Below are 24,896 nucleotides of genomic sequence, written 5' to 3'. Positions count from 1 at the left end.
CACAGTATTCAGCCTGCATGCTTGCAGTAAAACAGATAGTACAGTTAACACGTTTCTGCCCAAGAGCCTTTCTTTTAATCAATACAATGGAAATAAGGCCATTAAAACCTGTAAGTTGCTTTCCACTCAGGCCTTCAGTTGCCTAGATCTCAGCTGGTTCTGCTGGGAACTTGGGAAAAAGTAACCCCTGACTTGGACAATAAGTCGGTGAGATGGAATGCAAAAGACTGTGAGGTGCCGCTCGTTGCCATGGCTTTTGTGCTTAACGTTTTCATTAGAGAAAGGGCAATGATGCAGAGAAGGGCCTTCATCTCAGGTGCCAAGGGACACTGAGAAGAAACGGCAATCTGGGAGGAGCTTCGAGCAGACATTCACAATGTACTATGCTATAAAACCAACTCACCTATGCCTAAAATAAAGGGGGTTGCTTAACCACTTCTAATATGTTTGGTTTGGAAAAAAAGGGCAAAACCTCTTCATATACTACAAAGCTATAGAAAACATTTATTGACTTATGGATATATAAATTCAGAGTCAAAAGATAAAAAAAAAAGAAAGAAAAAATTCAAAATGTTCCCAGTGATTTTTAATCTCTGAGTAGTGTAGAATTATAGGCAATTTTAGTTTTCTCACACTTCTCTAAAAATGGTATATATATATTTTAGTAAAATAAACCTGCTTTTAAAGACAAAAGTGAATGAGGAAAGCTAGAGATTCCAATGATACACCAGGCAGAGAAGCCTTCTGTTGAAAGGGAGATAACAGGCTAGTTTAATTCCAGTCTTTTTCCTTAACTAATTATGTGACACTGGCTGAGTCACCTACCTTCCCAAGCTCTGGTTTTATCTCCTGTAAACATAATTCTTACTCTGTATCATTGGTAAGGGATCCACTGAGATCAGGCAGGAAAGTTCCCAGGGTAAGTAGGCTGTTGGCATAGTGGGTGTTTGTTTATAGCACATCTCTCTCTTGTTCTTTTGCCCTGGGTGCCTTTGACTTCACACTACACCACACTGCCAGCCTCCTTTGTTGAGGAAAGTGCCTTGGGAATTAGTCACGAGGGTTTCAACCATTTCCTACAAAACTGTTAGTGTTACTCGCCCGGTTGTGTCTGACTCTGTAACCCCATGGGCTGTGGCCCGCCAGGCCCCTCTGTCCCTGGAATTCTTCAGGCAAGAATACTGGACTGGGTTGCCATTTCTGGAGGGGATCTTCCTGACCCAAGGCTTGTACCCACATCTCCTGCATTGGCCGGCAGATTCTTTACCATCTGATCCATCAGGGAAGCCCTTCTACAAAATGTTTATCACCTATTAAGGCACAGTCTGCGCAAAGTGTTCACTGAAAGAAACACAGTCCTAATACCTAGTCTGGTCACAAAGATGTGTTTAGAACCAGAGCAGAGAGCCACCCATTTCTTCACTCAACACACATGTGTTGTACCCTACTACGCACCAAGTTACCTGCCTTTCCTCATTGAATCAGTTTTCTTCCCCTGCAAAATAGGGAGAATGATTGTACTTCTAGGCTCTTGGGAGAATTATATCTATTAATATAGTAGGACCTGTAGGAAAGTCCATGTCACATGGTAGACAATAATGTTTGCTAAAACAAAAAACAGAACAGCAACCATAAAACGCATGCCTCTCCCTCACCCTTGCATTTGGGAGAGTGGACAATCACTTCATCTGGGATAACCCACAATTAGACGGAACAGACTTAGGCAAAGAGGCTTAAAATACTGTCCTTGGAGAATTGCAGGCTAGTGGCTTAGAGAAGCAAGCAGACAACAGCCCCACTTGCAGTTCTGGGTGAATCAGTAGTACAGGGATACAGAAGAAAGACCTGACTCAATATAAGGGTCTCAAAATTACTTCACAGAAAAAGTGGTGACAATTTTAGGAAGCTGTGAAAACTGAGCAAGAGTTTCTCATTTCTCAAGAGTTCCGGGAGCCAGAGAGTCTAAGGTCTGGAATGAAACGTACAAGATGGCAGGACGGCAGACAGGAAGAGTGTCTGGTTACCCAGGGGCCTCGTGTACCAGGCTGGGGACGAGTTTCACCACTGTCCTGGGACAAGGAATCCTGGAGGACACTTCACCCAAGATTCTATCAGAATCTCTGGGCAAGGGACCTTGGGCATCTGCATTTTTTAAAAGTCCCTTGAATGATTCTAATGTGCAGCCAGGAATGAAATCACTGATCTAGAATCTGGTGGCTCAGTGATAATGAATCCACCTGCCAATGCAGGAGATGAGGGTTTGATCCCTGAGCTGAGAAGATTCCCGTGGAGAAGGAAATGGCAACCCACTCCAGTGTTCTTGCCTAGGAAATCCCACGGACAGAGAAGCCTAGCAGGCCCATGGGGTCACAAAAGAGTCAGCTACAACTTAGTGACTACACAAGAACGACATCAGCATGGGGATGGCCTGGCTGGAGGCACGCAATCAGAGACGCTGGTGGCCGATGGTGGGGACAAGAAGGAGCAAGGACGGAAGCAGAACGGGCCGGGGGCGGGGGCTGACGTGGGCACAGGCCCTGGGGGACAGAATGACAGGGGTCTCAGGCAAAGCAGCAGCTGTGAAAATGGAGAGGCAGGGACGGATAGGAGCTATTTCTGGAGCTCAGTCTTTATACTGCCCACTGGGAGAGTCCCTGAGAGACCAGCTGGGGGGAAAGCACTGAAAATCAGACCAGCGGTCTGCAGGGCTTCTCAGAATGCCTACTAAAGAGCCCTTGCCCCTGAGCCATCTGATGGCCACAGAAGCTGCCCCCGGGAAAGCGCAGCACCAGGCGGGAAGCCCAGCTGTGATACACGGGGGCAGCTGTGCCCCATCTGTTCCGAATAACCCAGACAGAAGGGCCAGCTCCCTCCCAGCCGGTGTTCACTGCCGCCCTGAACATTTGCCTGGGGCAGAGAGGAGAACACAGGAGCTGCTCAGCCTGGAGGCCCTGCTTCCCCCAAAAGGCCAGTGGGGTCCAGCAGCAGGGATTCTGCTAATGAGGCAGAGGGCCTGTCAGGGGTTTCCTGGTACTGAACATGTGACTTCTGTCGGGGGGCGCTGGGCAGCATGGCCAGTGGTGGGTCTTTACTCCTTTTACTGCCATTTGCATACCAATTTAAATACCTCTGCATAACAGATAAGATTTCATTTCAGGTAAGCCATAGACTAGGCTAGAAGGGAGTCAGATAGGGTAAAAATAGCCCCTAAAGTGAAAAAAGTTAAAGTCTCTCTGTCACGTCCGACTCTTTGAGACCGCACAAACTGTAGCCCACCAGGCTCCTCTGTCCATGGTATCCTCCAGGCAAGAACACTGGTAGTGGCAGCCATTCCCTTCTCCAAGGGGTCTTCTCTACCCAGGGATCCAACCCAGGTCTCCCTCACTGCAGGCAGATTCTTTACCATCTGAGCCACCAAAAAATATCCTCTAAGCGCCCAGCTAAACGTTAGGGACACAGTAGGGAAGAAGATACAGACAGAGGTCAGGGGGAGTATGCCGTCTAATTACAGATGCGTCGTCGGGTCACTCTACAGGCGCACGGTCAGGTCACCGTACAGACGCATCGTCAGGTCACCGTACAGACGCGTCGTCGGGTCACCGGACAGCGCGTCGTCGGGTCACCGGACAGACGCACCGTCGGGTCACCGGACAGACGCGTCGTCGGGTCACCGGACAGACGCACCGTCGGGTCACCGGACAGACGCACCGTTGGATCACCGTACTGACGCGTCGTCAGGTCACCGGACAGACGCACCGTCGGGTCACCGGACAGACGCACCGTCGGGTCACCGGACAGACGCACCGTTGGATCACCGTACAGGCGCGCCGTCGGGTCACCAGACAGACGCACCGTAGGGTCACCGTACTGACGCGTCGTCAGGTCACCGGACAGGCGCACCGTCGGGTCACCGGACAGCGCGTCGTCGGGTCACCGGACAGACGCACCGTCGGGTCACCGTACAGACGCACCGTCGAATCACCGTACAGGCGCGCCATTTGGGTCACCGTACAGGCGCGTCGTCGGGTCACCGGACAGGCGCGTCGTCGGGTCACCGGACAGACGCACCGTCGGGTCACCATACAGGCGCGCCATTTGGGTCACCGTACAGGCGCGTCGTCGGGTCACCGTACAGATGCATGGTCAGGTCACCGTACAGACACGTCATCGGGTCACCGTACAGACGCACCGTCGGGTCACCGTACAGGCACGCCATTTGGGTCACCATACAGGCGAGTCGTCGGGTCACCAGACAGGCGCGTCGTCGGGTCACCGTACAGGCACGCCATTTGGGTCACCGTACAGGCGCGCCGTCGGGTCACCGGACAGACGCACCGTCGGGTCACCGTACTGACGCGTCGTCGGGTCACCGTACAGACGCATGGTCAGGTCACCGTACAGACACGTCATCGGGTCACCGTACAGATGCACCGTCGGGTCACCGGACGGACGCACCGTCGGGTCACCGGACAGGCGCGCCGTCGGGTCACCGGACAGGCGCGCTGTCGGGTCACCGGACAGGCGCGCCGTCGGGTCACCGTACTGACGCGTCGTCGGGTCACCGTACAGATGCACCGTCGGGTCACCGGAGGCGCGCCGTCGGGTCACCGGACAGACGCACCGTCGGGTCACCGTACAGATGCACCGTCGGGTCACCGGACGGACGCACCGTCGGGTCACCGGACAGACGTGCCGTCGGGTCACCGGACAGGCGCGCCGTCGGGTCACCGTACAGAAGGCACTGGGCTGAGGAAGAGCTGTGCTCACTTTGGAGGCAGGACTGGACCTGGGGCTGGGGCTGCAGCTTGCATGTTCTGGCTTGGGGTCCCCACCCTTTCCCAGGTCACTATCTGTCTTTAAAAGCTTTAGGTTTCAAGAAGGGTTTGCTGGGTTGGTGAGTTGTTTTCTTTTTCTTTTCTTTCTGGTCTGCTTTTCCTTTTGATTTGATCTCTTTTGATCTTTTCCTACAAGGTCCCTAGTCCCTGCAGGGGGAGCCTGTGTGAAATCTTAGCTCTTAGAGTAAAATTATGCGAACGGTGGTTCTTGCTGCTGACCACACAAAGGGATCACCTGGGGAGCTTTTGAAAAGACAGGTCCCTGAGCCCCACACCAGGTTAATTAAGGCAGACTTATGGGGGTGGCCACAGGCCTTGGAAGTTTCAAAGATTCCCAGAGATTCAATTGTGCAGCCTGAGTTGAGAAGTAATCCATGAGAGGTTTCAAAAGAGGAAAGAAAGAAGCTAAGAAAAACAAGACCAGCTCTGAAGAGCTGACCTGGGCACAGATTCCAAGGCGAGTGAGGTGGCAGATCTCTCTCCAAATATCCCCTTCTCCCTGGGCTCTCTGCCCCCCTCCTTCTGTTAATGGATCCAAAATAACACCCCTGGAGCCTCTTCAAAGTTTATTTTTTTAAGAACAGTCTATTAAAGGTACAGGTTTAAGTGTTATTAATTATTCACAAATTAGGGAAAATCAATTCTATCAGGTTACTTTCCTCCAGAAACTTCTCTAAGATAAACAGGTCTGAGAAAAACAGAAATTTTCAATGAAGGGGACAGGAAAGCATTGCCCTTGAGGAGAGGAACCTCCTTGGGGAAATTCCTCTGGGCATAGAAGTAAAGGATTTTTAGGGCCACTTTGGGGTGATTTAAAAGCTAAGGCTTAAAAGGTGGGACTTGGGTTCTGCAATGATTGTTGGATGATAACAAACATAAAACTTCTGCTATTAAATGATATTTGTCATCTCCCAGACTGGCAAAGAATAGAAAAAATATATATACTTTATTATAGTGGATATAGAGGAATCAGGCAATCTCAAAGGTTGGTATATTCTTTCTAGATCTAGAAGGCAGTATACCAACAAGTATCAAAAACCCTAAAAATATAACACCTCATTTCCACGAATTTTATTTCAAAGAGTCAATCCTAAAATAATAATAAAACTGCAGTCGAGGTTTATGGTGAAAAGAGTTCATGACATCGTTTATAATATCATTTATGATAGCAAAAATTCACAATTGCTAATATTTCCAACAGCAATAATTTAGGTAAATCAAATGTATTATATTCGATAATACAGAATACAACCCTGAATGTTTGCTTTTCTATATGAATTTTAGTATAATGCAATTAATGCCATAAAATAAACTGTTATGTTACTACAGAGATTATATTAAATTTATAACTAAGGGAGAAATGATATCTTTATAATGCTGTTATCCGTTCAAGAATGGGATACGTTTTTACATTTGTCCAACTATTATTCAGTGCCTTTCATGAGTGTTTGAACATTTTTCTTGTATGGTTTTGCACATCTCTTGTCAGGTTAAATCCAAAGTATTTCACCTTCTTTGTCACTACTGTAAATGAAAGTTTCACTACCAATAATAATAATAATATGAAATACAATGTCATTAAAATCATAATTCCAAGAGTGGTAGTGATATCCTAGTAAGTAAAATATAGCAGGTAGGGTTTTGCTCCCATTTTGTTAAAACTGACAACAAACAGAAAACACAGGAACTAGCTTGAATGAGAGAATCACGGGTCCTTTTCTTATGTAAAGTCCTAGAATTTGTAAAGTTTCTAAAAACATGTGCAACATTTGGAATTATTTTTTAATACTATCAAACTGTTTAGGCTGAGATAAAGGAGAGGAAATGTTTTCATTCTTTTCCACTTCTCCCTCCACCCCACCTCCTCCCCTCATTATTGAAAGTAACTGCTTCCTAGTTCCAGAATTCAGCCTAAGGCAATGGTATAAAAAGTCTATCACTGAGAGGGTTAAAGAGGTTTAGAAGGTTTTCTTCATTAAAAAAAAAAAAAAAGACACTTTCCATCTTTGCAACTGAACTTGCAGATGAAATGTGAAACACGGCCCAATTGTAAAAACAGCTAATAATACACACTACCAGTGCTGAATATTTACAATGAGCTAGGCACTTTGAATATGTAATTCCTAATTCGCACAATATTTCCAGAAGCCAAGTTTTAGGGCCCTCATGTTACACATGCTAAAACAGAATTGGAGAGGCTGCCAGGGTCCTGTGGCTACTGTGGGGACAGAGCCAGAATTCGAACCCAGGGGTCGGGCACCCAGGCTGTTGGGCACCCAAGGGTTGGGCACCCAGGCTGAGCGCTCTCTGCTCTCCGCACTGCAGAGCGAACCCTGCTTTGCTCCAGGAATCACTCTGACGGCCAGTTACCACCACCCCTATCTTCTGCTGTGCAATTCAACTTTACTTTTACTTAGTTATATTTCTGAAACAGCTTTATTGAGATAAAACTCACAGACCATACAATCTGTCTGTGTAAAAAGTACCATTCAGTGTTTTTAGTATAGTCACAGAGTCAGGCTGCCATTACAATTAATTTTAAAATGTTCGGAACCCCCAAAGAAAGCTGTAACCTTAGCTCTCAGTCTCCAATCGCCTGAATCCCCCACCTCCAGCTGTGCCAACCCTAATCTGCTTTCTGTCTCTATGGACTTGCCTGCTGAGATTTCCTATAAATGAAATAATATGTTATGTTCCCTTTTGTACTGGCTTCTTTTGCTTCACATAATGTTTTCAGGGTTCGTTCTAGGTAGCAGCTTGTATCCGTCTATCTGTATCAGTCTATCTGTCTACCTATATGGCTGAATGTTGTTGCACTGTGTGGACAGACCACGTTTTGTTTATCCTTTTGCCAGTTGATGGACATTGGGGTCACTTGCACGTTGCTGATGTTATGAATAATGCCGCCATGAACATTCCCGCACAGATTTCTGTGTGGACTTAAGTCTTTAATTCTCTTAGGTGTTCACCTAGGAGCCGGACTGCTGAGTCATATATGGTCTCTCCACATGTAACCTTCTGAGGAACTGTTTCAATGTTTCCTAAGTAACTGCACCACTTCTGTTCCCACAAGGCAACCTTCCCTTTGACAAGACTGAGTTCAAATTTTAGTTCCCTCCTTTCATGGAACTTCGAGTTTCTATTGAATTAAAGCACAGTTCAACTTTTGTTTCTCAAAATGTCCACTTAGATCTGACCTTGGCCCATTTCTACTTTAATTTTATTTTTCTAGATAAATATCATTACCAAGCATCTTGTGTGTTTTTAATACCTTTTTATAATGACACCTTCACAACAATTAATAGTTCACACTTATTAAGACTGAGACTCAAGGTGGCTAAGCAGTATTCCGACAGCCTGAATCTTTTTTTTAGCAGTAAGGTTTTGCCTTGGGAGGGAGCAGAATTTCTCAAATTTGGGACTGGATAATTCTTTGCTGGGGGTGTGGTGTCCTGTATTGTACTTTTCTATAGGATGTTTAGCAGCATCCCTGACTCCTGGGATGCCCCCATCCCCAGCACCAAAAACATCATCAGACATGGAGTTATATAAGCTGTTTGCATATTTTAGAAATTAACCCCTTCTCAGTCACCAATATTTTCTCCCATTCTGTAGCTTGTCTTTTCATTTTGTTTATGGTTTCCTCTGCTGTACAAAAGTTTTTAAGTTTAATTAGGTCCCATTTGTTTATTTTTGCATTTATTTTCATCACTCTAGGAGATGGATCCAACAAACATTACTGCAATTTATGTCAAAAAATGTCCTGCCTATGTTTTCCTCTAGGAGATATGGATTAACACATATATACTATGATATATAAAAAGACAACCAACAAGCACCCGCTATATAGCAGACACAGGGAACTATATTCAATACCCTGCAATAACCTATAATGGAGAACAATCTGAAAAAGAATATATATTTGTGTCTGTGTGTGTGTGTGTGTATGTATACTATATGTAACTTGGCTGTATACCTAAAATTAACACCATGTTGTAAATCACCTATAATGCAATTAAAAATGAATAAAGGGAAAAAAGAATACCACCACCAATCTCAGAGTTTTACAAAAATAAAATGTATATGAATATGCTTGTGTGTTAGTAGCTGTTGTGTCTGATTCTTTTCAACCCCCTGGACTGTAGCCCACCTGCAGGCTCCTCTGTCCAAGGAACTCTCCAGGCAAGAACACTGGAGCGGGTGGCCATTCCCTTCTCCAGGGGATCTTCCCGACCCAGGGATGGAACCCAGGTCTCCTGTATTGCAGGCGGACTCTTTACTGTCTGAGCCACTAGGGAAATATACTTAGCACATTATTTGGCCATGCTGAAAGACTGTACATTTAGGTTTGTGCTTTAAAAAAACAAAGTCATCACCAGACACTGCCAGAAGTCCCCTGCATGAAAATGTGGGACTGGGCGGTCAGGGTGGATGGGACGGGAACATTTCCCTTGGTTGAGAATCACTGGTTTCAAGGAATAACTGGAGGTTGCAAGTTTCAGAAAGCAGGCACTTGATTTCTGTCTGTTTCACCCCCTTTCTTCTCTCATTCTCAGTCCAGTTCCCAACAGGTCTTTGCATTTCAGCCTTCATCTGATTTCAGGGTCTGTCTTTATGGATTGAAGACAGAACCTTTGAAGTCACGTGTCTGTCCCAGCACCTCTGACCATCAGCCACAGAGCCACGCCGGGATACACGGAGCTACAGTCCAGGCCAGAGCACAGTCCTGAAGACTCGATTTCCAGTCCTGGAAATAACCTATTGACGGTCTCCCCACTGCCTTTATTCACCTGCGGCCCCTTGCTCAAGGCCCTGCCACTTATCATTTCTAACAATTTAGACAGATTTCTTAATCTCTCTCAACTTCTTCTTCATCTGTAAAACAGAGACACAACTGCCTGACTTGACTTAGAAGTTTCTAGGCTTTATCTTCCGCAGAAAACTCAATTCAGCTGTTTTTCTGTATCCTTTCATACCAACCTTTACTTAACAATTCAAAGGTAATTTCAGTTTTTGAGAGAACAAAGTGGGGAATATCTAAATAATTGAATAAGGCAGTCTTAAAATGTCAATCATATCATAAAAGAGCATATTCTAATTATTAGCACCATTATGCCACAATTTAGGTCCTCTGTCCTCTTTTTCTTGAATACCATTTATCCATCAATTATCAACTTCTATTAACCCTTTCCTTCATCTGGTGACTATAGATTCACATATTTCTTCAAATTTCCACTTCAACTTTGATTCCATCCCCTATCAGGGAGCCGGGAATCTTTCTGATGGGTTCCCTCTTTCTCCCAGCCCCTGATCTCTTTCGGGTACAGGACAGCTTGCGAGGTTGAAGTATTGGAAGAGTAAGATTATTATTAAAACTTACAGCAAAAATCCCTCCAGTGGGTCAACAGAGCCCAGAGAATGGAAGCCAAGTACTTATCTTGACACCCGGTGCCTCTGTAACCTGGTCCCCATCTGTCTTTGCCATCTCATTTCTCAGTATGCCTGCACACATTTCTACTCTAGTAGGGTTAGTGTATTAATTATGCTCCTAGTGAATGCACTAAGCTAACTGGTGCTTTTCCTCCACCCCCACCTCACCTGAATGCTATTCTCCCAGCTCTCTGACTCTTCAACTCCACCTCACCCCCTCCAATGCCCAGATTGTGTCCTAGTACTTCCTCCCCTCACCTCTAGGAGCAGGAAGCTTTCTTTTTTAACTTCCTATTGCAGTCACCTAGCATAGTAGAGGATGCATAAAAAGAACTGAAAGGTTGAAACAGTAAGTTAATATAGCAGGAAATGAAAAAAGCAAGTTTTCCTAAGCCAGATCTGTACATAGAGATGTCTCCTTTTGGATTCTAAAAATATCCACTGTCTGATCTATTCATTTAGTTCATATTATGTACTGCCTTGCACCATTAATTAACAACCCATCTCTGTAAGTGGAATCTCCTTGATGGTATTCAAAGTTCCTGGGGGTCAGAGTCTGCATGGTGATTTGGTGTTCCCCTCGGTATCAACAGAGCAACACCCTGCACTCTCCAAATGTTACTTGATTGATTGAGTGTCAGACCAGCTGACTCTCCACTGCCAAGTGTCAGCAGCTGGGTCTTCCTGGCACCTGGACCATAAATCATAGGTTAAACCTTTCCTAGTTGTGAAAGGCTGGCTCGTGTTAAGATCACCTGGATCCGCAGAACCTTGGGTCAGCATCTGGAAGGAGAAGAGCTGGGTCTGACGCACACTGGAGTCAGATACAAACTGCGGTGTGTTCACAGCGACGGTGAGGACGCAGTGTCTCTAGGAGAGACTTGAGTGCTTGTTATGAAGGTCAGCCCCCCGCTGTCAGGAAGAGGAGCTCCTCCCTGTCACCGTTAGGAGACAGCCCGGACTTTGGCATCCCTGACCAAAACGATGCTTCATATTTTGCCTGTGCTTCTTTGTATCTGTGACTAGCCCACCTGTGGAGTCTTAGACAGCCAGACCTCCTCCGGTTTCTCTCCTCTCACTGGCACATCCTTCCCTTCCTTATTTGTTTCATGAAATTCTATTCATTCTTCAAAATCGAGCTGTGCTTCCCTTGCCTCTAGGAAGCCTTCACTTTCTCAGCCTTCCTGGTCCCTCTTCTCTTATGCTCCTACTGAGTCCTAAGCATCTGTCCTATTGCATTATCAATGCTCTATACTACCCCTTTCAACAGCACCTATGAGCTTTCGGAGGCCAATCCCCCCTCAATCCCTCAGAATTGAGTACAGTACCAGCAGAGCATAGATGCTACAAAAGCTTCCTGAACTAAACTCTGTAATAGGGAAGAACAAATCTGACTCCATATTAAATCTGCTTCTTTTACTTTAACCATTGTATTCTATTGGTTTTACTTCGAGCTAAAAATATTGCCTGTAGCCTGAAATGTACAGGATGGTCCAGTCTCAAGGCTCTGACCTTTAAGGCGTGACACCTGTCCATTCACAGAGAATAACAGCTGTGCTGTGGAGGTTTACGGGAACATCATGACCTGGCCTATGTGGCTAGCTGCAGAAGCCGTGGATCCCGACACCTCGAGGTCTGTAACAACCAACCACGCCCCTCCTTCACTCGGCCTCAAAAAAGATGGTTTGCTGGAAACTTCTGGGAGTTTGAAGCTTCGTGGGACACGGCCCGCCTGTGCTCCTTGTTTGGGCCTACAGTAAACCTTTGTCCGCTCCAAACTCCGGCATTTTGGTATCATTTGGCCTCATGTGCATCGGACACAGGAACATGCGTTCAGTAACAGGTGGAGGCAAAGTGAATCATGTGAGAGAATTCTTAAAGTAGAAAACACGAAAGACTAAAGGAAATGACAACAGTTTTGACTATGAGATTATTTCCCTATTAGACAAATCCAGTTCCCTGGTTCCCTTTTGAGCAAGCTGAAGAAGAAGGTAGAGTAAGCTAAGAAATAAAACATTTCTGCCATTATTACTGAGACCTGAAAAGATATGGAGGCCCACAAGATCACTCCTTTAGTAAATATTCCGAACCTCTGCTTGATATCTTGAAGCTAAGGCAATGGCATTTCTCAGTTCACATAAAGTGGAGTGCCTTATCAAATGCTTCTCTTCTGAAACTTGAACTATGGGCTCCGTCAGACAGCTTGGTGAGATGGTCATGGCCCTGTGGCTATCCACTAATATTTGTTTGCCCTCGCCAGTGGGATTTTCTCGACATTATCTTAGCTAAAACACAGGTATTAATGACAGCTTAACTGAAGCAGAGGGTGAGGTTCACAAAGTCATCGTTTTTATTCGATGTACAGATGGCGGTGATACACGAACAGACTCTATGAAAAAGGGCAATCTTGGGGAGCGCTCTGCAAACTCCAGGGCTGCAGATTACAGCCATCTGGTGGTAAGTATCAGTAGGGTGAGCACTTTCATCTTCATGACCCAGCTCTCCCTGCCACCTCCCACCTCTGGGAGCCCCACTGGCCTCTATCTAATTAGCATCTCCCCTGAGTATAGCTCATTCCTGGGCTTGACACATAGTGCCTCATAGAACTGTTGCAACATGGATGTTGGCTAAAAACCATCGTAAACTCTTTTTCCACTGTTAAAATGAGATCCTTCAGAAATGGTTTGGAGGTCATTTCTAGTAGTTAATTTATGCAGATGCTTGCTTGTACATAAGACAAATAGTTACTGAAGGCCTCTTATAAACAAGGTGTTAGACTAGGCCTTGGGAAAATAGTGATAAGCAAGGCAGGCAGTGCTGTTGTTCCCATGAATCCTTACATTCCATGGTGACAAAAACATTAAGTAACCAATTATAGAGATATATGATTAATACAGGCTTCCCAGGTGGCTCAGTGGTAAAGAATCCTCCTGGCAATGCAGGAGACACAGGGGATGCAGGTTTGATCCCTGAGTCAGGAAGATCCTTTGGAGTAGGAAATGACAACCCACTCCAGTATTCTTTCCTAAAGAATTCTATAGACGGAGAAGCCTGGCAGGCTACCGTCCATAGGGTTGCAAAGAGTTGGACACAACTGCATGCACGCATGCATGTACATGATTAATATATATTATTTCTTGTGAATTATCTTACTGAAGTATGTTGGTTTAAAATAATTTGTTAATTTCTGCTACACAGCAAAGCGATTCAGTTAAACACCTACACACATTCTTTTCACATTCTTTTTCCATTATGGTTTATCACAGGATACTGAATAGAGAATACTGTCCTGCACAGTAGCACACTGTTGTTGATCCATTCTATATACAGGTAAGTCCCGTACATGTGCATGAGTTCTGGTCTGAGAGCACATTCATAAATCCAATTTGTTTATAAGTCAGAGTAACCCTAGGTACCCAAATAACACAGTTGGCTGTATAGTACTGTACTGTAATAGGTTTATAATGCTTTAAAATACAAATAACATATAAAACAAACAGAAAAATAAAGAAAATAATTTTAATCTTGCAGTACAGTACCTTGAAAAGTACAGTAGTAGAGTATGATAATTGCATACTCTTCTCATCTTTGAAAGCTGACAATTTGAAGGTACATATTGAGAATTTACTGTACAGCAGTTTGCATCTGCTAATCCCAAATTCCCAATCCATCCCTCCCCCATCCCTCATCCCTCCTGGCAATCACAGTCTGGTCTCTATGTCTGATAATACACCTTCTATCGGGCTGAATTGTGCCCCTCCCAAATCCATATGTTGAAGTCTTAGCCCTCTCCCCATACCTGAGAATGTGTCTGTATTTAGAGATAAGACTTTGAAAGAAGTAAGAAAGGTAAAATGAAATCTTATGAGTAGGCCCATGGCCAATATGACTTGTATCCTCCCAGAGGAGGGCATTAGGACACAGGTGGGCACAGAGAGAGAAGATTATGTGAGGACACAGGGAGAAAACAGCCTCTGCAAACCAAGAAGAAACCAGCCCTAACCACACCTTAAACTTCTAGCCTCAAGAACTGGAAGAAAGGAAATTTCTGATAGGTCTCCAACAGAGTGAGTCTGACTGTGATTCTATGGACGGGGGCCCATCAGGCTTCTCTATCCATGGGAATTTCCTGGCGAGAATACTGGAGTGTGTTACCATTTCCTCCTTCAGGGGACTCTTCCCAACCTGGGGACTGAACCAGCATCTCCTGCATCTCCTGCCTTGTAGGCAGATTGTTTACCACTGAGCAACTGAGGAAGCCCAATAGGTCTCCTAATACATGGTGCTTTGCTATGATAGTCCTAGCAAACTAATACACACTCAGGCCAAAGCTACAAAAGAGAAGAACCAGAAGGCTAGATAGTGGGGCAGCTGGTTGGCTTTGGGAAGGTTTCTTTAAAAAATGTCAATTGAGATAAATTCTAAAAGAATAAATGAGATGATGTGGACCACAGCTCTAGGAAGATTTATTTAATTTAAATAAAGGCAATGTTAAATAACCATCCAATAATATCCATGATGGTTGTGGATCAAAGCCTATGCCATTAAAATTTCATCTTATGTTCAGCTATAGAAAGAACAAGTCAGCCCCAACATTCTTCTAAATATAGAAAATTAATGATTGATTAGAAGGAATTGTTTCATAATTAGTGATTCTGGAATGCCTGGTGTCTAACTACTGGAAAACATAAGGTGGTTGAGGATGCTGAACAAACACTGTTACTTGTATGTAAGGATTCAATGGAATGACCTGAAATTGTCTCTCCAGCAAGCCATCTGCCTTCACTGAAAGCATTTCTGTAGCATCTGTTTGATTTCCGGATCTTTGCTCATCATGTGTTTTTGGCCTAGGGATTCTGTCCTGTTCCCGGTGATTGGTTTTCTCCTTCTGTCTTTCCTGCTTATAATCGTTTTGCAGGTCCCTGTTGCAAGGTTGAGATCTCTGTCTGAAGATTCCCTCTCCCGTCTTCTGGGTTCTGCCCAGTTGTGCGGAGACTCATTTCTTACTCTGAAAATTCCACCCTGGGTTTGATGCCTCTGGTACATCAAAGCAGTGGACTGTGCAGCTAAGTGCTCTGGATAGAACATTCTCTAATGAAAAGCCTCTCTGCCATTTGGCCTTAATGGGGTTTATTCTATTTTCTTCAGTGAAACAAACATATAAAAATTCTCATCTGTGACAAAGTCTATCTCACCTTAAAAGACCCTTATTATGACTGTCTTGTTTTCTCTTCACAAGCAGTAGGTCTGGTAGCTACAACTCTTCCTCTGCTAACATTGTTTGAAAGTCCTATGTATCCTGATAACTCTGACACATATAAAGTATCCTAGTGTGAATTAAAGATGGTTGATAAAACAAAACACAACTTCTCAGATTTAGATCCTTGGCACCTAATTCTATATGGGTCACAAAGAAAAACATGCAGGACTTTTCTGGGATATTCAAGCATTTCATCACAAAAGTCACTATATGAAAGAAGGCCAGTTCACCATTCTTCCTCCCCAAAATGCACCACAATGTGAGGAGCTGAGAAAAGTGAGCTTTGGCAGCAAGATTGGCCCTACTGAATACATGTAATTAAGGCCACTTATTCCACTGTCAAAAGAAGACTCTGGAGTTGATGATTTCCTTGAGGACATGGTTGACCTCCTGTTTTGCTTCAGGAACTCATGAAGGTTTAGAAGGAACTTAAATAATTCTAGACCAGTTCTCTCCTTAAGCTACAAAGTACAGTGTGGTCTAACAGAATAAAACTCACCTTCTGCATCTATGCAGAACACAGTGAGGCTGTTGTCCTGGATGCTAAGGCCTAAGTTCAAGGACTTTGCCCAGACTAGCTTTTCAGTGGGAAATTGATGTTTTGAAGGGCACCAGAGCAGGAAAAAAAAAAAACACACACACATTTCCAGTTTTCAGGACTGAAGCCCCCAGATCTCTTTCGTTCTATTCTTGGTCCCCATTCTTCTCCCATCAGCACAAGAAAAATAACATTGAAATGTCAGGCCACTTGCAGAATAATTATAGTGGTGCCGGCTTTTCTTCAGATGACTTAATGTTTCACTTGCAATTCAAAACACTCTGCATTGATCAAGCCAAGTGGTCTCCTTTACTTTTACACAAGCTCCTATTCTTAGTCATCCAGACTGGTCTGGACAATAACATCTACATGCTCAGCATGTTTTTAAGAGTCTTTTAAAATGGCAGCCATCCTGCATTTAAAAATAGAATCTGTTGTCAATCATTCCAGGAGCAGGTGTGACCTGAGAACGTAGTCCCCAAGACATGCGGTTCCTGGGGAGAAGCGGTGAGGAGCTGGGGTTTGAAATGCATGAAGGAGGAGGTTCAGGTGTGTATGTATTTAAGATTTGCACAGTTGGCTGCTCTGATTCTTAAAGGGGGAGACGATGGCCCTCACCTGGCAGGGGGACTCCGGGAAAGCCTCCTCCCCATTCCCATTCAGCCTCCAGAGTTCCCGCTGGGGTTTGCAATGCAGAGGTGACATGAATATGGGAAAGCCTGTCCCGTGCATGGCAAGGTCTCTGGAAGCATCTAGGCTCTTAACTGCATGTGTTCTCAGTCATCTGACTCTTAGCTATCCCATGGACTGTGGCCTGCTAGACTCCTCTGTCTATGGAATTTTCCAGGCAAGAATCCTAGAGTGGGTTGCCATTTCCTACTAAGGGGATCCTCCTGACCCAGGGATCAACCCGTGTCTCTTGCACTGACAGCCGGATTCTTTACCACTGCACCTCCTGGCAAGCCCAGTTCCCTTTGTACTTACGTGATGTACATAAAATCATGTGATAATTTTGCTAAGGAATCAGCACTGAGCATTTAAAAAGGTCTGAGAAAATTATGTCACATATACTCAATGGACAGTAGCATGCTTGTTAGGTATGCATAACTTACATTATAATTGTATACAGGCAATGTCAGCTAAAGTCTACAAAGACAGTGGATTCATCATCTGTTGTCAACCCCATCTAATCCCCAAATCTCTCTATTGAGGGGGCCACCAAGTAAAATGTTTCGGGAAAAGTCAACTTTAGATCCTATGCAGCCTACTTTCTTTAATAACCTATTGTCATTTCATCTTTCAGCTAAAGCAGAGTTTCTTTATATTTGAATTCTTTAAGCAAGTGATATTGGGCTTCCCTGATAGTTCAGTTGGTAAAGAATCTCCTGCAATGTGGGAGACCTGGGTTCAATCCCTGGGTTGGGAAGGACCTTTCCTTCTTTCCCTGGAGAAGGGAAAGGCTACCCACTCCAGTATTCTGGCCTGGAGAATTCTGTGGACTATAAGTCCAGGGGGTGGCAAAGAGTTGGACACAACTGAGCGTCTTTCACTTTCAAGCAACTGACAATATAAAAAATAAATGTAAGAGTCAGCAAGATACAGTGTGAAAACTGTTGGCCCAGGAGTGCAAAGAAAGAGCCTAAGCTTGAATACCTTCTTGGTCAAGAGATCTTAATTTCTGACTCTCAATATTCTCTTATGCATGTTGCTAAAATAAGAATCACTTCACATGTTTCTTGAGTTTTTTTCTGTAGTATTATATGAGAAGGTCCTGGCATGATGCCTGACCTTCAGGAGAACCACAGTGTTTCTTGATTCTACTGTCACATCACAGTGAAGGGTGCCCTCGACTCTTCCTCATATCCACAGGCACAAGGCTTTCAAGAAAGGAGATGACAAAAATAGAAATCAAAGTAGAATACAATGGAGGTATTGCACTACTGTCCTTCATCTTCCTAAAACTTCATCCCTTAGAACAAATAAATTCAGAGCCCTTCTATTTTGAGAATGACTTAGTTTGGACTTCTCTTCCTGATCTTCAATGCAAAAATGCACAAAATAGTCTGCCTCCCCAAAGCTATGCACACCATATGAAGCTCTGGTAATGCTGGTGAATGTGCCAGGCGTCCATGATCTGCCCTTTCTGTGGGGTCAGCTTCTCTTTTAGACTCAGGACATTAGAAACACCTGAACTAATCTCAGGTAAATCTTTAAACATCTGGATTCCTTGTTCAACTAATAAAATGTGGTCTAGTTTCTAATTTCCACGGAGGACCATGTGCCAAGGGTAGTCCCAAGGGCCCTCAAAAATTACCAGAACAGCACTTATTATCTTCTAGTTTCTCGTGAGATTTTCACTTCTGACAAAGCCCATACAATCTCAAGTACTTGGAAAACAAGTTTCCTCAGAAATGCAAGGGAGGAGAGAACTAGCTTTGCTCTTTTGCTTTTTCTGTTTATTTGTTTATCTGTCATTTACCTGGGATAGAAAAGCACCAGGAGACAGAAAGCCTTGATCCATTTCAAAGGAAAGAGAAAGAAATTCATAATTTCCAAAATTCAGGAAATTCTTGGGGAAAGAGGCAAACAAGTTTCCTGAGACAGACATCAGAATGTTTTTAAAACTTTCTTCTCTTGTCTGAGCCTTTTGAGAGACAGGTGAAAAATAACCAATGATTTTTTTTTCTCCCTCTGTAGCTGGGTAATGGGGCAGCTTTTACCAGCCTGTCTCTCAGTCATAAACACATTTTAATGGACTGACACATGCTTAATAATACAGGTAACACCTGAATGCTTTAGAGCAAAGTGCCACTGGGGCCTGTACTTTATTAAAACTGCATTTTGACCTGAGGCATACAAGTCTCTGCACTCAGCCATCTCACCAATTAAAGAGAAAAAGTCCAGTGCCGGCTCACCATTTTTCTTCTTCACATAAGGATGGAGGTTTAAATTTTCTAACTCTACACATGAAAACTGGTATGTTTCTAAGAGATTAACTCACCTCCCATGACTGGAAATCTTGGAAATTTTATAAAAGTCCCAGGAGTGTGCAAATTCACTCAGTTTTTATGACTCTGAGGAGTGAGGCCTATTTTCGCCAGAGACCTTGAGTTGGTGTGGGAGAAAGAGAAACTTGCCTAGTAGCTTCTCAGCACTGTGCCAAAGGTTTGATCCATTTAAACTCATGTTGGCTCAGGTGGTAAAGAGGCCACCAGCAATGCAGGAGACCCAGGTTTGGTGCCCGAGTCAGGGAGATCCCCTGGAGGAGGGAATGGCTACCCCCTCCAGGGTTCTTGCCTGGGGAATCCCATGGACAGAGCAGCCTGGCAGGCTACAGTCCATGAGCTGTAGAAAGCTGGACACAACTGAGTGGCTAACACTTTCATTTTCAATCAGCATCACAGTCTTGTAACATAAAGATTTTTCTTCCGTCTCCTGTTACAGGTAGATGCTAAGATGGTCCCAATGACCCATGACTCCTGCCGTGTAAACACTTGTATAATCCCCTTGACTTGAGCAAGGGCTAGATTTATTCTCTTTTCTAATGAGCAGAATATATTGAAAATGATGGGAAGCTGCTCTTGCTTTGAGATACACAAACACCACGGCATTGTCCTGAGGGTTCTTTCTCACTCTCTCCAAAGCCACTCACTCTGGGTTAAGAGTGCTGCCCTATCACTGAGGCAGCCTTCTGGAGAGGCCATGGGAATAGGTTTGGATCTCCTGAGACCTGTCAACAGCCATGTGAGTTAGCTTGCAAGCAGAGTTAACCCTGGTTGGAACTTGAGATGACCGTTGCCCCTACGAACAAGCTGATTGTAGCCAGAACCACCCAGTCAGGGGCCTCTGGATTCCTGACTCAGAAACGGAGACATAGCGCGTGCTGTTTTCAGTCAATACATTTTGGCGTAATTTGTTATGCAGCTGTCGGTACCTAATACACTCTTACATGGGAGACAAAGTTAGGAACTTAATCTAGGGCCACAGACTAATCAGGGGAAGAGGCACTTTGGGAACCTCCTGACTGACTTGCAGACCCAGACTCTTCTGTCATTTACAGAGGTTCAGTGGGGTTTTTTTGTTGTTGTTCATCCGTTGACTCTGAAGCTTTCCCATAGTCTGACCTGATCTTAACTATTAAATTATGTCTTTTGCTCCCTAACTCAAATTTCTCTAATTTGTTTGGATGACAGAGCTCACAGTCCAGTGGGGGAAGAAAGATATTTAAATTAAAGAAAGATGCAATATCATGTAATCTGGGATGGATATTGGCCCAGAAGAGGGGGTTTGATTCAAACTGTAGAGCCAGGAGGGCTTCTAAGAGGATTCATTGACCTGGCCGCCTGCCTTGGCCTCCCATCCAATGCCCGCATGTAAGTCTGACCTCTGTAAATACTGGTCACTAAGTGAACATACTGTTTCTGTAAGGACAGTGATAAAACAAGTAGAGAAGGAGGGAGAAGATTTCATGGCTCCATGTGAAAGGAGAGGCAGATAGAAGAGCCAGGGTATGGTTCATACCTCTGTTCCATATTGCCACACATTAGGGCCTAATTTACACTGCTGTAAAAAGAAGTGCTTTCCAATCTTCATAGATAAAGATTAAGTGATCATATGAAGTGAAGTAAGTCAGACAAAGAAGGTATCATATGATGTCACTTATATGTGGAATCTGAAATATGACACAAATGTAAAAATCTACAAAGCAAAAACAGACTCATAAACTTGGAAAACAAACACGGTTACCAAAGGGAAAATGTGGGGGGGTGGGGAAGGGATAAATTAGGAGTTTGGGATTAACAGATACACAATACTATACATAATGATCAAGGACCTAGCATGTAGCCCAGGTAACTATATTCAGTACTCTGTAATAACCTAGATGGGGAAAGGATCTGAAAAAGAATATATATACACACACACACACACACACACACATACATGTATGTATGTGTGTATATATATATATATGTATATGTATAACTGAATCATTTTGGCGTAACCTGAAACTAACATAACATTGTAAATCAACTATACTACAATATAATTTTTTTTAAAGAATAAAAAAACATTGGATCTTCAAACCTGAAGTTTGTGAAGACCGATTAGCCCGCATCCCTGAGAGCTGGAGCCTGTGTGTGTTGGCCAAAATCTCAAACATGTGTTGACTTGGCTGAATAAGAAAGTGATCTAGAAGTTGTCAGCAGACGGTACCTGTGAGGATTTCAGCTGCACGTCCTGTCGTTTTCTGAATCACGAGTCTCAGGATTCCGTCCTCCAGACTCAGCAGCAGGGTCCCCGAACCCTCAGAAAGCATTGTAGACAGAAGGAGACCATCTTTGTTCCAGGTTCGAAACTGGAAACTCACTGAGAGCCCATCAATTTGGGGAGTACCAGGCAACAGCAAATAACTGCTACTGGAGTTGACAAATGTGATGGGAACAATTTGTGGTTCGGAGCAGGAGAAAGTGACATTGCCCTGGAAAACAATAAAAATCAAATATATAAAAGCCATTTTTTATTCTGCAATCTGACAGCTGATATAAACAATCACCTGGAGCTGACCTTAATTTCAGGATTATTCCACATTCAGCAGTAAGATCTTAAAGGGAAAAATATGTTAGCTTTGTTCAGATACACCCACAAGATTGTTTTCCATTCCTATTTTCTGGATCACAGTGCTATCTGCAAAAAGGGTCATCAAAGACCTAGGGCAGTGGAGGGATAGGAAACATCAGAAGTTTCTGGGGATCCAGAGATAAAAATAATAACATTCACTCACTGAGTAATAATGTACTGCAAGTCAATGAATGCCGAAGTCTGGGATACTTTTCAAAGTGGTACCCTTAAGAAAATTTTGTTACAATGTGGAATGCCACTGACACCAGCTCCCAGGGCAGCCTGGGAAAAGAAATAGCTAAAAGAGCAAAGGTTTCCTAAGGAAAGTGATGCTTTCCTGGAAGGCAGTGGGGAAGGACAGGTGCAAACGTCCAGCCAGCCTTCTCAGTAAATGGCACGGTGTTTGCAAAAGCTTGTCGAAATTAACAAAATGGCATTCCTGAAAAGTGAGTAATTTCTGAACTTGAAGTGGGACAGAGAGGGCCAGGGCTATGAAGGAGGTGAGGCAAGAAAAGTGAGTAGAGTAGAGTTTAAAAGCCTTTTATGCTTGCCAAGGTTGTCATACAAAGTCAGAAGCGGTAAAATGACTTTGGCCATATTTTAACGTATTAAGAGTGTTTTTAGTAACATGAAGATTGAGGGGTGCATGAGAGGACCGGAATTGGGGAGCATTAAGTGTGGAAATGCTAGAAGCAGGAAGAGGATTATTGTTTGCGTAAGTGTGAGAAAGCAGGTCAGTTTATTTGAGGAAGTTACAGGAAAAGAAAGACGTGTGTGTGTGTGTGTGTGTGTCTGCTCAGCTGAGCCATGTGTGGACTCACTTTTATTAGATGAACAAGGACAAAGCCTGGAGCACCTTCTAGATTATGAATAGCTGTTACAACATGAAAGCCATTTGGAATCTTTATAGCCAACAACTTCTCATTTCGCACCACTACCATTTGTCTCTTTTAGATTCTAAACTAATCTCTACAATACCGTCAGTAAAAGTATTCAGGTAAGTGTAAGACAATATTGTCCTCTACACAGTCATGGACACATCTTCTGTTTTTTTTTTTTTTTTTGAAAAAAATGTATTTTATTGAAGTATAGTTGATTTGCAATGTTGTACTAATTTTTACTGTACGGTAAAGTGATTCTGTTACACATGGGTGTGTGTGTGTATATTTATATATGAATAAATAGATATATGGTTCATGTTCTTTTCCATTACAGTTTATTACAAGATATTGAATATAGTTCACTGTGCTATACAGTGTCTTGTGGTTTATTCATTCTACATACAGTAGTTTGCATCCACTAAACCCAAGTTCCAAATCCATCGTTACCCCACCCAACTTCCCCTTGGCAACCACAAGTGCGTCCTAGTCACAGACACATCTTAGTCCCTAAAAATCTCTCAAGGCCTCTGACTGATGCTAACTCTGCCTCTTGGAGTCATTCTTGTAGCCTGTACCACTTCCGGAGGGGTGGCGGGGGGCGGGGAATGGCAGGAATTTCCGAAAGGGAATGCCCTGGGTTGCCTAGCTGCGTGAATTTAACTTCCCATTAAAGTGGTCAAGTAGTGAGGTTAGACACCTAGTACACCTAGAGCAGGCTAATCATTCAGCTCAAACAACCTCCTAAGCCAGAAAAACATTGTTAGGTCCCAACTATGTTTGTTAGGGAGAGTCCTGCACTTCTGAAAACAAATAGCAGTTACCAAACAAACTTCCACCAATAATGCATTTCTACTGACGTACCCATCATCAGTGGGATATAAGCATATTCTTGCATTGATCCTTTGTTGTGGCTGTTTAGATGTGTTCTCTATAGGCTAGATTCCCAGAAGTTAATCAATGTGTCAAAGAATAAAGGCCCCTTATATCCATCCATCAAGAAATTGGCACAAATAATGTACATTAACACATATGTGGAATCTAGAAAAATGGTATAGATGATCTTATTTGCAAAACAGAAATAGAGATGCAGACATAGAGAACAAGCTTATGGACACCAAGGGAGACAGGGGTTGGGATGATTTGGGAGACTGGGACTAACAGACGTACACTATTGATACTCTGTGTAAAACGTATGACTAATGAGAATCTACTGCATAGTTAGCACAGGAAACTCTATCGCGTGCTCTGCGGTGGCCTACATGGGAAGGGAATTTTAAAAAGAGGGGATGTATGTACATGCATAGCTGATTCACTCTGCTGTGTAACAGAAACTAACACAGCATCGTGAATCAACTGTTCCAATAAAAATTAACTGAAAGAATAAAATAACAAAAAAGAAATTGCCCACGATGTATACTGCCCCTGACATTAGGTTAAGTGCCCACATGTGTATCTTATGTATTCTACACAATGATGCTGCATTCATTTAAAAAACTACACAGATTGAGTCTGGAGTAGCTAGGTAATTCAAAAGCCAGAGTCTTCCTTCCCAGTGACAATGGGGGACAAACCTATGTTTGTGTGACGCAGATGCTTCTGGCAGCCATCTCTGATAACGTCCTCCTTTGTCTTGGGGACCACTTTAAAACAAAATCTACCAACTTGCTTTTCATATCCCATTGCTGTTTTAATTTGCATTTTTTAAAATTCTGGTTGATTTCCTTTCAAGATGAAATATTCCCACTGATGGCAGATTAACTGAAGCAGGGCTGTCTTTTTTAAGCAATCAGGAATGCTCCCACAGAGAACCTGGGAGACAGCAGTAACTTTTCTTCCCCTTTTCTTCTCCTGAGGTAAGCTTCACTTCTAGTAACAATTTTCCAGAACAAAGCTGCACCCAAAGTTTGAGGCTGTGTAGAGGGGGAAAGGATGACAAGACTGAAGGATAGGACTTTGTAAAATGTCCCTTTTCCATTATCTTAGAAGACAATGTTTAAGACGCAGAGACACAGAGAACAGACTTGTGGGTGGCAAGAGGAAAGGAGGTAGAGGGGGGACAATTGGAAGTTTGGGATCAGCAAATACAAACTATTATATAATAATAGGTAAATGACAAGGTACTACTGTATAGCACAGGGAACTATATTCAATAGCCTGTAATAAGCCATAAAGAAAAGAATATTTTAAAAATTATATATGTATAACTGAGGCTTCCTAGGTGGCTGCAGTGGAAAGCAACCTGCCTGCCAATGCAGGAGACTTAAGAGACGTGGGTTTCATCTCTGAGTCAGGAAGATCCCCTAGAGGAGGGCATGGCAACCCACTCCAGTATC

At 43.7% G+C, this 24,896-nt stretch overlaps 1 protein-coding gene across 2 annotated transcripts in view; it reads right to left on the bottom strand.

Moving 5' to 3' along the window:
- The window catches only part of CNTNAP5 (contactin associated protein family member 5), a 984,962-nt gene that overhangs the window by 420,544 nt on the left and 539,522 nt on the right, over positions 1 to 24,896 (bottom strand). For both annotated transcript variants that reach the window (XM_061135035.1, XM_061135036.1), the window contains exon 8: positions 21,278 to 21,542. In XM_061135035.1, the coding sequence (XP_060991018.1) occupies positions 21,278 to 21,542 (265 nt within the window). The remainder of the gene's footprint in view (positions 1 to 21,277; positions 21,543 to 24,896) is intronic.

Source organism: Dama dama, chromosome 33 (genome assembly GCF_033118175.1).
Source record: "Dama dama isolate Ldn47 chromosome 33, ASM3311817v1, whole genome shotgun sequence".
Taxonomy (NCBI): Eukaryota; Metazoa; Chordata; class Mammalia; order Artiodactyla; family Cervidae; genus Dama; species Dama dama.
This window is presented reverse-complemented; position numbering and strand designations above follow the sequence as displayed.